We start from the raw sequence: 14,593 nt of genomic DNA on the forward strand, positions 1-14,593 counted from the left end.
ACCAGAGCACTCTTTTGACTGCAAACTCTCTAATCCTTTCACAACCAGCAGATGGTAGAGACAATCACACACTACAACAACCAGCTGACGATGGAGACAATCAGCCTGCCCACACTGAAATGGGCCCTCTGGAAGAGGGGCGAGGAAGCAAGGAGCACCCCGTCTTCCTAAGACCCCAGTCTTAATTATAGTCTTATATTCAAGTAATTCAAGTACGTAATCCTTTCTTCACTACGTTCATAACTCACAGGGAGGACAGGGGCACTTGGGAAAAGGTGAGAGGCAATATTGTGCCATGGAGACCGGTCAATGGACATACAGCTAAAACAGCTTTAAAAAAGTTTTAGTAACAGTTTTACGGCACTTGCAACACAATAAGGTCATATAAATAATAAGTGCCGAAGACCAGAGGTGTTACAAGAGTCAGAGAGTAACAAACATAAATAAGGAGGAAAGATCAGGGAGAAAGATGTTTGATAGGAAAGGAGCAAACCACAACAGAGCACCCGCCAGTGAGAGGCAACGAAATGCCAAGAAGACTAGTCAACGGACATACGACTAAAAGTTTTTTAAATGGTGAAATGGTATAGGTTTAACGCCCCGACCAACACTATTACTATTACTATATTTAAGAGGCGGGAGCTCCGAGTTAAATGTCCATCTCCTTTAGTTGTAGTAAGTTTTACGGCATTTGCAGCACAATAAGGTCATATAAGTGCTGAAGATTAGAAGTGTTACAAGAGAGTAACAAACACAAAAAAGAAGGAAGGGACAATAGATGTTTGATAGGAAAGAAGAAGTAAACCACACCAGAGCACCCGCCAACCACCCACATCCATCTCCGAGAGGAGTTGGACAAGTGAGAACTTCGTGTAAAGTGTCTTTCCCAAGGACACAACGTCGGACCGAGCCGAGGCTCGAACCCCGAACCGGTCAGCTCATGATTACGGGTCCAGCAGCCTAACCACTAGGCTAACCACGCCACGAAATCAAACCCTGTGGACAATATCGAATAAAAAATCCTCCACAAAAGCCACTGTGGGCGGTTGGCGGGTGCTCTGTGTACTTCGCTCCTTCTTTCCTGTCTATACATCTCTAGATATCTGCATATATGCACGTTTTATGGCAAGACAGGTGAAGGCAGTTTTAGTGTTAGTAAGCGTTTGACTGCACTTGCGACACAATAAGGTCATACAAGTGCCGAAGATTAGAGGTGCCACGAGAGGGTAATAAACACAAAAAGAAGGAGTAGGAGCGATCAGCACGATACATGTAGGCCATATATGTTTTTGTTTTAATTTTGGTAGAGGTTTTACGGCGCTTGCAACTGAAGGTCATATGAGCGTCAGAAGATTAGAGGTGTTACAAGAGAGTACGAAACATAAAAAAAGAAGAAGGGGAGATAAGGACAATAGATGCTTGATAAGAAAGAGGAGGCAAACCACAGTCTCACAGAGCACCCGCCAACCATCCAGGCTCCTTCTTTCCTATCAAACATTTATCTATACGTCTACAAGTATACACGTTTAAGTTTAAGGGTAATGAAGGGTTGAAAAAAAAAATGACAAAAGAGAAGGCAGTTTTAGTTTTAGTAAGAGTTTTACGGCACCCGCAACACAATAAGGTTAAATAGGAGCTGAAGATTAGAGATGTTACAAGAGAGTAACAAACACAAAATAAAGTAGGAAATATCAGGACGATAGATGTCTGATAGGAAAGAGGGAGCAAACCACACTAGAGCACCTGCAAACCACCCACTAAATAGAAGACAAACTGGGAACAATATTTGCAACTGATCAAGACATGGACACAGCGATTTTCATGGTAACTATTTTTAAATTTTATTCCATCGTAAATCTTTCATTAAATATTTCAACCATGGAGCATTTACATACAAAGAAAACATTCATCAACATTCAAGAAAGACCTTATACATTCACTCTCAAACATTCCAGTACACAACTAGTCGACTGAGACTGAATATACGACAAGGCTAGGAACATGAGAGAAGGAAGCTCTTTAATTGGCATTAATGAAAATATCATCAACAAATACCAAACAATCTAGGCAATAGACAAATTCACTTTTTTTTTTTTTATGAAACAATTTTTAAAAAGAAAATATCGGAATCGTAGACTGTGTGTTTCAGCATTTAATTTATTGTCTGTTTCTATTCTTTTTAGCAGGAAAATACATACTAAAAAATTACAAAAATACCCTGTAATACTCAAGTAATTACCTTTGCTTTTGTTTTAGTAAGAGCAACTGCATACGGTCAAAGTAATTATCTATCGATGTAGAAACTTTTCGGTTTTTTGTTGTTGCTGGAGGAGGGATATTTTTTTTACATATATTTATATAATATATAGACCTAGGCTTTGACTTTGAGCTTGCCTGTCAGTTAGTTTTAGTAAGAGTTTTACTGTGCTCGAAACCCCTGCCTGTCAGGGCCAAGCCGGGATGAGAGAGATTCAACATCCCAGTAAAAAGCCAGAGGGGCTCTCATGGCCTAAAGGTTAAGGCGTTGGCTTCTCATTCAAAGGTCTCGGGTTCGAATCCGGGTAGAGATGACAAAATTGTCGTCTCTAATATTGTCTCCTTAACGCCTCCACCAGTAGGGCAACTATTAGGTTAAGTAAGAGGCGGGACCTCCGAGTTTAATGTCCCTCTCCGAAAGGACAGAGCCAAAAATAGGAAATTTGAGGAAAGTAAAGCTTCTTTCCCAAAGACACATCGGACTGAGCTGAGGCTCAAACCCCCAACCCCGCAATCTCACTATTGCGAGTCCTGTGGCCTAACCAAGAGCCATACATATGAAACATTTGTTGGTGGTGAAGACTCCAATAAAGCCTTCAACAAAGTCAGCTTCCGTTTTATCAAAATCAATGAGAGACATGAATTATTTCCTTTGGAAGTCCGTAAAGTAAAGGGATGAAAGTTTTTCTACGTGTTCCATATGGTGTGTACTTAAGTGTGTACGCTGTTATTGGAGAGATGAATAATTGAGTTACGGGCCCATGAGACTAGGGGGCGCTGGGCGGGCCGAACAGAGTTGCCGCCCCGTGACACTAGAGGCGCTGAAACATGGGTATAAAGGCGAGGCGGGAATTCTGTGCGCCCCTTCTGATCCGTCTCAGTTCTGCTAGAGACCAGAGTGGCCGACGTTGTCGTAGTTGCAGGCGAAGTGACCTTTGAGGGCCTGACGACGCGATCTAAGCTGGCCAGCGCAGGCGCATCGCCACCTTGCAGATCCTCACATCTTCTCCTACCAGTGAGTTGACGCCAGTGGGTAAGTACAGTCTTTCTACCTCGCAATCACATACGCCTCTATCAACACTATTAGGTTATTTAAGAGGCGGGACCGCCAAATGTAATGTCCATCTCCAAAATGACTCGGCTAAATGGGAATTTCCTGTAAAGTGCCTTTCCCAAGGACACATCGGGCCGAGCTGAGGCTCCAACTCCTGAGCCTGTAGCCAAGGAATGGTAGCCAGACGCCAAGGTTCAGAACCCCCAGCACGACTGGTCGCCATTCGGCAGAACTCATGGTAAGCCATGGGAAGAAGGGCAGCAGTCATAAAATGTTAATTTCGTGATTACCCCCCTTGACAAATACATGTAGTCCATGTCTTTAACTTTGACCCACATAACCCACTTTTAGAAAAAAAGGCAGTAGTCCATCACTGGGAGTGGTTTTTCAAAAGTCATCTTGTGGAATAGTCAGTAGTCCACGCAGTCCAGTGAAAGAAAGGCAGTAGTCCAAAGTATGTCATGTGATTAAACATTGCAGAGGAAGAGAGACAAGGGCTTATCCAGTCCTTCAATGAGCTGTCATCCAAGGATGAACAAGATTCATACCTTGCCGTGTGCACCACAATTAAAGAAATTGCCATATGCAGGCCTAGAGATAATTCTGCAACTTAAATTCCCAATATCATAAAGTATGCTTATGACGTGTATACGCGCACTTTTGTTGCTATAGCTTGTAGTCAATAGATTTTCCATTATTTTTTGTACATGTTCCCGAAGAAGCCCTTTACACGGCGAAACGTTGAACTTATATTAAATTTGAAAAGTCTACCAAGTCTCAAACCCTTTTTTTATTCCTTACTACCTTCAATGTATGCTTATACGGATGATCTTAGAAAGACAGCTATCGAACTTCACTGCAAAGCTGGACTTCCTGCCACTAGTATTTTTATCTAAGGTGATTCAGCCAAAGTTTGAGAATATTTTTCCTCATTCCTTTGAGAAGCTGCCAAGTCAAAAGTCTGCTCTAAATATGTGCGATGAAGGCCATATCATAAGCCAAATACAGGCAACAGAACCCGTCTTAGAATTTTTAAAATGTAACTGTTCATTCAGACGAATATATCCAGCGATACAAAGAAAATTGTTTCTGAGCAGCTTTCCACAAAAACATTTCTTCTAGGGGTTTACACCTGTTGCTACAAAGAATGCTGGCACTTTTCTGAAATGTCACAGTAAGCAAACATGACTGTCTCGAGCGGGTAAAAAAGGACAACAAACAGCAGCTCAATGGCAAACTGACTGCTCGAAATACTAAAAAGATTACCAACACCTATGCCACCAATTTTGAGACAATGCCCTTGACTTGATGTTGAAAAAATGAAAATGGATGTTATGGGAGGTCTGTTCCACAGGATGTCTACGGACAGTGCATCAAACCACCATTTAGGCCCAGATGGTGAAACATTGCGGTGCAAGTACAAGCGTGGCCTCGCCAAAAGTGAACAGCCGCCTCCCCACAACTCCCAACGATATTCCCTGATATAGGAAGGTATGTTTTCCCCATTATAAAGAGGCTGATTTTTTTTGTTATTTGTTTTAGTAGAGGTTTTACGGCGCTCGCAACTACATAAGGTCATATGAGCGCCAGAAGATTAGAGGTGTTACAAGAGAGTAACAAACATAAGAAAGAAGAAGGGGAGATAAGGACGATAGATGTTTGAAAGGAAAGAAGACGCAAACCACACCAGAGTACCTGCCAACCACCAAAAATAAAGAAACTCTTGTGTCCCAGATCCCTAAATTTCTGAAACGTGTGCACCTCTTGCCTTAGACATTCATTGCTGCCCACACACTTCACAAAAACACAGGTGTATGAACTGTACAAAACGTCGTCTGAGAAACAGGACACCCCTGCATTCACATCACAACCTTCCGAAAGCTATGCAGACAGTTAGTCCCTTTTATTAGGACCATGCCTCCTGCAACAGATCTCTGCTGGACGTGTCAAAGAGGCATGCAGCAAATTCAGTTGTCAGCCAACAAGCCCGATGAGAAAAAACGGTGAGTAGATGATCTGAACTCTCATCAGCAGATTGTTCAGAATGAACGTTCATTTTACCAACACAGCTGTGAAATAGTAAAGGCACAACTACCGCAGGCAGACAACCAGGACCCCATCCATACTGCTTCTATCAAGGGAAAAATCACATTTCTTTCAACTTTGCTCAGCAGATTCATTTTCCAAGTGATCCTCTGCAAGCAGGGACGATTTATTTCAAGACTCCCCCGAAAGTGTGGCCTTTTTGGGATTAATAATGAGGCACTGGGAACACAGGTGAACATTCTTACTGATGAGGCTCACAACACTGGGAAACGTGCCAACACAGTTGTATCTCATCTGCATTTCTACGATTTTGGGGTCAAATTATGGTATCTAGGTTTTTTTTACATATATAGTGAAATTAAAAATAATATCTGCTGTTTCTTACTGAATTTGAAAAGCATGGTTATCTCTCCCTGTTCCGCTCAGAATGTTTTAGCGTCGTCGGTAGGCCCCAGCACACGTCGTCCCTCGACACCAGCGCCCCGGCAAAGAGGAAACCGTTCAAGGTGAATCAGAATGCCACGGCCGCGGCTCTGATGTCTGGCCCGGGGCCAGACCTGTCCAACACATGATGAGCTCACCTGGATCTCCCAGGTCTTAATCCAAAGACATTCAACAAGTAGGTCACTCAGGGGTATGGCAGGCTGCCGACGCCGTTCGTCAGGCTTTCTAAAGCATAGGCTGTGTCGAGGAGGATGGCTCGCTGGACATCGCTGTTAGCTTGGATGGCTCGCTGGACATCGCTGTTAGCTTGGATGACTTGTTGGACATCGCCTTGCCTTTAGCTTGGATGGCTCCTGGCCTGAGCCTACACACTTCGCGGGCCTGGCAGCCGGAATCTAGGGCGACTGTGTTATGGGCTGACACAGTACCTGCCAGTGAGTGTATGTCCAGCCCAGTAGGCCAGGCCTATGGTGGAGAATGGTGGCGTTTTTGAATTGGTCGTGCAGTATTGTGCGTTTCTTCAGCATTTGCAGTGATGGTGTAGTGTTGTGAGATTAGATTAAAGTGCTTACAGTGAGTATTTAATAACTAAAAGGCATAGGCAATAAGTTAAATGATGTTCTCATGAGGTAACCCATGTTTTAAATCTATCGTGGCCTTGTATTTCTTTGTGAATCATTTCATCAACATGGCACATGGGTTACTTCTGACTGAGCCTCGTTGGTGGTAGGATTTTCGCAATTTAAGCGAATTTTCTCTCTAATTTTCCCTAGATCTAGATCTAGATCTAGATTTTTATAACTTTATTATTATGGAACTGACGAGAATGAAACTGTGCTTACTTTTATAGATCTCTAGAAGATCTAGATCTAGCGACAAACCTATTGTCAACAATAACAAAACAGTCGTGGAGATATAATATCTATGTGTAGATTCTAGGTTAGATCTAGATCTAGATCTAGATGTACGTCTAAAACTACTGTGTCAGCCAGATTTCATTTTCGAAGGCCTTTCATTTTTCCTTTGTGCGGCCCTTCTGTCGTGGATTAAACAGAGGACAGAGACAATTTGAGAGACTTATAGTTATTCATCATGGGGAGAAAATGTTCTGTGTTTGGTTGTAAGACCGGATATGACAGTCAGGGAAGCGTAAATGGAGAAAAGATTACAGTGTATGGATTTTCCAAAAATCAAAATGACAGACATAAGTGGTTACATAGCTTACCAAACAAACTTTCAATCGAACAAGTTACGGAAAACATGGGTGTGTGCTCTCATCATTGGCCGCCAGATATCCCTCTATGGAACGTCGTGGAAGATGGATGGTTCCTATGGTCCCTCCATCCATTTTTCCAAATGTTCCAAGTTCCTGTGTTCCGACACCATTTCCATCAACACCCCGTCCCACCAAAAAATCTCTCAGTGAAGCGAGAAACACAGACATTGACCAAATGGAACAATTCAGGGAAATGGACAGATTAAAAGAGGATTCATTCCAACAACAGTTTCAGGAGAGAATAAAAGAATTTGGACTGTGTGTAACTGAAGGCAATACAATTGTTGCTTTTAGCCGCCGATCAAGAGAAGGGCCGGTACCTGCATATAGTGTTTACTTTAAAATAGAAACAAAAAATGATTGTAGGCTCTCCCTCCAGTACGAGACATACTACAAGTTGAAACTGATATCCCATCCTAATATCAAAGAAGTTAAATGCTGGAGTGAGTTGGATGAACTTTTGCGATTCATCATAGCTTTTGATAGCACGACTGACAAAAAACTTGAGTTTTTGAGTACATCTGTCTCCCTCTACAATAGACCCAAGAATACACGGATATACTCAGTTCAAGATTTGGCTCTAGCCCTCTCATGGTACGCCAAAAGTCGAGCCCTGTATGACATACTGAGACAGTATCTTCAACTCTTCGAAAGATCACGAGCACCGCAAAAAATCTTCAGGACACTACTTTGTTTACATCTGTCTTCAGTGCCCTGGATGAAAGGAGCAGAGGATGCGTGCTCATTGTCGATGAGGTTTATGTGAAGGCATCAATTTCATACAGAGGGGGATGTCTGTTTGGCTATTCAGTAGACCAGCCAAAGAAAGTCGTTGAATTTTCTGTGTGCTAACCAGACAAAAAGTGCCCAGTGGTCTGATCTCGTGACACTGCATGAGCATGAAAACGCAACAATGCTAAAGCTATCCAGCCTTACAAGAGCATCCATCCAACCCAGCAACATTGAAAAGCAAAAGGTGTCTCTGGCTCTTCAGGAATTTTCAGAGAAAACCAGTGCTGCTCTCAAAACATCATCTGTCAGTCCAGATTCCTCTAAAGACACTGCTGCTTTTATTGATGAGGTGCTCAGGCTATGGAAAGCCTTCAACAGCAAAACACCGTTTCAAAGCATCCGCCACCGTGATCCTGACAGAGCAGTAGTCGACTCTATCGATGCTCATCAGCTGCACATTCTAAAGGACTGGGCAGAGAGAGCAAGGCACATGGAACCCACCTCCACACCAAGAATGCAAGCTCTCACTATGGACACTGCCAAAGCACTCCAGTGGACATGCAAGTGTCTTATTGAGGTATGTGACTACCTTCTTCAGACCACGTCCTGTTTTCAACATCAGTACGTCGCGCTTGGATTTTTTCAACAAGACGACATTGAAAAACACTTCAGTCACTTCAGATTAGCTTCTGGATGCAATTATTACATTAGTGTAGCTGAGGTGGCCCACACACATGGCATTGACCGTGCGCGACTAATGCTGGAAGTTGAGTCCGATTCTGTCATCACCTATGACTCAACACATGTATGTAACCTCTGTCAAACAAAGTTGACTGATGCAGAAATACTCCTTCTGGATGACTTGTCAGAAGAAGTAGACACCCTATCTTCCGACGAGAAAATTTCTATTTTCCATATTGGTGGTTACATAGCATCAAAAGAGGACAGCCTAAAGGCAGACCCTACCTGTCTTCCTCAAGAACTTAGGAGGTATACTGAGGCGATGGACCGCGGAGGTCTCTCATATCCTTCTGAGGAACTCTATAAACTGACAGCGCATTGTTACGCCTTCTGCAAGAAATCTTTAGTCCCATCTTGCAGGACACGACTAATCAACATTTTCAGTGATTTTACATCACTATTTCACATCGAGCTGACATTGTCAAAAGCCTCACTAAGACGAATTTCAAATATCCTCCTCAAGCGGTTTGCTCTCCACCACACATCGGACAATGGAAATTGTACAAAAAGGAAAGTGGCAAAGCTTTCTTCAAAATCAAATTAGACCTGTGAGTATCGAAATAGTTTTTGCTACTGTTAATGTTGGTGTTGCTGTTGTTGACATGGCTGCTTTAGTCACCGTTGTTGTTGATGGCGAAAGTTCTTGCCATGTTCTTCTCTTTCCCTTCCTCCTTCTCCATCTTATCTCTTCATTGTCATATTATTTTTATTTTATTTTTATTTTTAAAATGTTTTTTATGTTCCCCATTTCCCTTATCGTCTTCTCTCTCTCTCTCTCTCTCTCTGCCCCCTTCTTTCTCTTTATATATATATAATCAAATTTAAAAAACATATTTTTAAAAATTCGTCTTCTCTCTCTCACCCCTTGAGTTCACATTAAAATTCTAGATGTGTATTCACTATTTCAATGATTGATCTTATTATTAATTATACTATTATTATAAGAACATATCAGCAAACAAACAACGAATAACATGAAGGAATAATGAACATGATACACACGCAGAGGGGTATTTGGAGGGAGGAGGGGGCGGGGGGCTCATCGTGTGGTCATGTTTTCTCCCCTCTCTCGCCTCGCGGCCCAATTAGCCCTGAGCCTCGTCCGTATTGTAGTGTGTCAGCCCACAAGCAAATTGACCTACTTATGGGTATCAGGCCTTATCTCTGTGGGCCTAGCTCCTGGTGGACGCGTGGCCACAAGTTCCCCGTCAGTATATTGACTGCGTCATCGACATACTGACCGGGCTAGTAATCGACAGCCATGTTCTGAGTCTCCACTGCCACACTTGCGCCACCACTGGTCAGTGAAAGAAGTACACTCCCCAGCTTTACGACGTGTGGCTGACGAAAGTTTTCACCACTCAGACTGGGCCAAATGCAGTGTTGTGTATTGTTTGCACCAAGGTAAGGTTACATTTTATTAAATAACTTTTTTCAGAAGCCTTTGTTGTCTCTCTAACTAACATTATTTAATTCCTCTTTGAAAGACCTTTCCATAGATACAAAATGGGTACATAACCTTCTGAAAAAATTCAAATCCTGAAAAAGTTGGGAAAGTGGGAAACTTGTGGGTCCTCACCGTGAAATCTGCCACATCATAACCAAACTTTATACAAAAGGAAAATGTAATAGGTACAATTATACTATGGTTATGGGTTACTATGTAACGAAATTCAGAGGTGTGAAGGGGTACGTCAGTTATCCATCTATAACTTTTTTCCTATTCAAGATATTTAAAAACCTTGTATAAAATTTTTGTTTTGAGTATATCTATCAATGTACCAAATTTGAATAAATTTGGTCAATAAATAAAAAAGCCTTTCAAGATTTATGAAAGCAGTTTATTTTCAATATGGCTGCCGTGGCGTTACCATGGTAACCGTGGATTTTTTTTAAAACCCCGTAAAAGTTGCTTTTTAGAGATGTTTTCTTGTTAAACCTTCTTGCCAAAAGGCTTTACCTGAACCCATTGTCGTTAATTCAGTCGATCATCTACAACACACACACACAAACACAGACACACACGTTCCACTTGTCAGTCACTCATGTCAGTTTGATACTTTTCACAGCTTTCGACAGAGCCGCAGACTCCACTTTCATCTTGCTCTTTTCCTGGGAGAACACCATTTTGTTTGCTTTCTTCTCTTGTCTTCTTTCCTGCAGAGGAAAAGGAAGGGAAAACAATTTTTTTTAAATTTAGTTTTAGTTTTAGAAAACATTTCACAGCACTTGCAACATAATAAGGTCATATAAGTGCCGAAGATTAGAGGTGTTACAAGAGTTTCAAACATAAAAAAGAAGGTGGAGAGATAAGGACGATAGATGTTTGATAGAAAAGAAGAAGCAAACTACAGCAGAGAACCCGCCAACCACCCACTCTTTTTTTTAAAAATCAAATGAGCAAAAGTCATCAAACTTGTAAATGAAAACAAATTTGGTCAAGTCAAAATTCTTGGGAGCAAAAACGAACTGTTAAAAAATCTCCTAAATTGGTTGTGCATGCAGCAGACCTGTCACTCTATGAAATCTAAAAATCAGGATCTCAAGGGGATTTAAATTTCCAGGGGTAACTATAAATATAAGAAGGCAGAGTAAGTTTGTTTTTTTTAATCCGGCGCATCAGACAGAGCAAAAAAATGGGACAGACGTAAAAAATCAAGATGCTTGAAATTTGGGGGGAAAAATCGGAATGTCCCGACTAAATCGGGATGAATGACAAGTCTGTGCAAGCATCAGGCGAGGAGAGCCAGTATTATTTCCCTTCCTGCAGTCACAACCTTCAAGAAGAGCCGCCGTAACATGCAAGTACTGGAGACCTCAGCATTACATACATCAACAGCTGTCTGAGCTTAGTTTAGTTTTAATAGAGGTTTTACGGCGCTCGCAACTGCACAAGGTAACATGAGCGCCAGAAGATTAGAGTAACAAACATAAAAAAGAAGATAAGGAGATAAGGACGATAGTTGTTTGATTGGAAAGAAGAAGCTGTCTGTGTCTATGATACACAGAGCTTCGCCTTCACACCCAGAAAACTCAAGTTTGATTCCAGTGTGGGTAGAATTTTTAGCGAGTATCTCAGGCTTTCTGCTGGGACATTGTACATGGCGGGTTTGGAGTGCCCATTTAGTTTCGGCTGGCACGAGGCAAGCAAGCCCGCACTTCCCCAGGTCACGGGGTCATTTACCTGCGCCGCCGGGGATTTCCCTTATCAGCCGAACACCGGCAGCGCTCTTGTTTTTTTTTTTTGCAAAGTTTACCGACACAGTGAGCCAAAGCTAACGTAAGATGACCATTTTAATAAAGACCACGTAAATATTCAACATATTAAGGAAAAAAATTAAGAAATCGGAAAACCATGGTACATAACACTTAAAAGCTGTGAAGTTCTCAAAAAGGGGGCTTAATTTGATAAATGTGTCACGGTTAATCAATTATAAACAACTTAAATGTGATTGCCCCCAACAAATTCAATCAAATTTGCACACAGGACTGAGAACATAATGAAATTTGTACCCACAAAGGGGCATATGCAAGAAGCTTCTGGATCCGTAATTATTCAGGTTTGAAGTTGATTTTTGCAATACTCTTGCTTTGCGACCTTGATCTTTCATGGCGATATCCACAATACATGTAACTACAGAACAGATCTTTCCTGCCGATACACTTATGAAAACACAACCTAAACACAACATACAAAAAGAACACAATATTGTTTGACTGGAGGAATTGTCTCATTTTTCCGCTGTACGCTTTCGCCTTTTGATGGGTGGTGCACACGACAGTAGCTCAGGGTGGGTTTGGATGTGTTGTGACTGCATGATTGTTCGGATGTGTTTTTCTTTATCTTTTATGGCTGCTACTCGTCTTTCCAGCTTGGCCACGGTTGCATGAATGAGCTCACCCCCTTGTTCACCATGGAAGGCCATTCCAAATCCATATTTTTGTATCCAAGGAACGCAGTGTTTCTCAAGGATGTGTTGTTTGGGGATGACCTTTTCTTTGCCAAATATGTTTCTGTATAAAGACATATATCGTGTGATTCAGGACTGAATAAGTGGTATTCTCTCTAAAGTGATTGGCTTTCCATGTGCAATTAATGTGTAAATCGTTAGATGATGATGTTGTCTCTGTTGCTCCAGTTGTTTCCCGCAATTGTTCTGATGCAGTGCTCTGATCTTGATGTTTGTGTACACTATTATCTGTCTCTTTCTCAATCTGCGTGTATGATGATGTCGAATTAATATCTTGTATGAGTGGATCTTGGGATGATGTTGCTGTCTCTGTTGCTCCTGGTGTCTGTGAGGATTGTTGTGCCATGTTCTTTCCTACATTTCTGCTACCCAATCCGGTCTGATTGTAACGTTCACAAATTGGGCATTCAGCAACCGTTGTCGTAGTGTTGTACCTCACCCAGAGATGTTTGCTGTCGTGCATCAATTGTCGTGCTTTCTGAACCGTACCAACACATCCATTTGCTTTTGCTTGTCGTACCCTACTGACACAGGAGAAGCAAATGTGTTTGGAAAAATCTTCTTCCTTGTCTTCTCTCACCGACATGCCAAACACTAAAAGAATATCATTGATAAAGTCAACAAATTTGTACGCCTTCCTCCTTTGACGTTTTTTTTTGGTCAAACACCTCTCACCACATGTCCTACACAATTCATGGAGGCGTTCCATATGATCACGTTGAGTGTGGCACTCCATGACGAAAATATTGTTCAAAATGACAACAAAAATCAGATGTAGTAGAGGCAAGAAAACTAAAAACAGCAAGGAAGAACGTTCACAGTGGTGGGTTGGTTTGGGGGTTTTTTAAATCACAGAAAATCACAGAATAACTTAGTGCACTTGAAACTTGCACATTTGAATGAAAATTGTTTTCACACTTGATACGTGAATTTCTGTTTAAATATCTAAATCCAAACTAAAAAAGTTCTGAGTATTGCCAGTTTGAAAATCACAGACTTACTTAAATCCCTTGTAAAACTGATAATCGAACTTGCAAGAAAACAAGTTATACCGGCTTACAGGTCAAACATAGCACGTTACAATGAAATCTCAATCGGCTTTGTAGCATTTACAGTTTCAGAGTTAGGAGGCTTTCAATTCGCACTAAAACGACATATTTACTGCTGCTCCGGCACAGGAGGAGTTGCTGCGGTCACCCCAATTAACCCCTCTGACAAGTGATTTATGACTACGGGCTGAGCTGTCCGCAGGGCAGGCTGGGTGGTGAGGATGGTCGGGGAGGAACCAGGGCAGAAAAACTAAACGAGCGATCTGGACGGTATTTTATCCGCTGTGTGTAGTCTTCTCAGTAAGGGTTAGGCCTTGATGGTTGAGTTGCAACCTGCCTTCTAAACGATCTAAATTGTGTTTATGGGGGCAAAAATTAATTCACATAAAAAAAACCCAGTTCAGTTTTAGTTTTAGTAAGAGTTCTGCGGCACTTGCAACACAATAAGGTCATATAGGTGCCAAAGATTAGAGGTGTTACAAGAGAGTAACAAACAAAAAAAAAAGGAGGGGGAGAGATAGAGATAATAGATTTTTTAAAGGAAAGAAGGAGCAAACCACACCAGAGCACCCGCCAACCACCCACCAAACAACTGTAACCTATCACAGGGAGAGAAATCATCTAAAACTCAACTCCCAAAAACACCTAAGAAAGTACATTCTACTTGCCACACAACTCACCTTAATTGAAACTAGTTTAAAAAATCAACTGTGTAACAAAAAAGAGATCAATATTGTCAAGAGATTCAAAATCAGTTTTCTAGTCTCTCAAACGAGCATCCTGCCAACAAGAGAGAAAACCTAAAGGACAACTCAGCTCCAATAATAAAAAAAGTACCCCTAAAAAAACATCTGATAACAAACACAAAAAAGAAGGAGGGGAGATAGAGTAGAGATGATAGATGTCTGATAGGAAAGAAGAAGCAAACCACACAATAGCACCCACCAACCACCCACTGATTTCAGATTAACCAAGTTCAGTTCATTGAACAGACACAACAAAAAGCTACTACAAAATAAACACA

General features: G+C 41.6%; 1 protein-coding gene across 1 annotated transcript in view; it reads right to left on the reverse strand.

Annotated features, from left to right (window-relative positions):
• Positions 1-10,313: 10,313 nt before the first annotated feature.
• Positions 10,314-14,593, reverse strand: part of LOC101846766 (protein LTV1 homolog) — a 29,191-nt gene continuing 24,911 nt past the window's right edge. The window contains exon 11 of the mRNA XM_005107801.3: positions 10,314-10,706. Within this exon, the coding sequence (XP_005107858.1) occupies positions 10,593-10,706 (114 nt within the window). The 3' untranslated portion in view covers positions 10,314-10,592. The remainder of the gene's footprint in view (positions 10,707-14,593) is intronic.

The sequence above is a fragment of the Aplysia californica genome, unplaced genomic scaffold, assembly GCF_000002075.1.
Source record: "Aplysia californica isolate F4 #8 unplaced genomic scaffold, AplCal3.0 scaffold00632, whole genome shotgun sequence".
Classification (NCBI taxonomy): Eukaryota; Metazoa; Mollusca; class Gastropoda; order Aplysiida; family Aplysiidae; genus Aplysia; species Aplysia californica.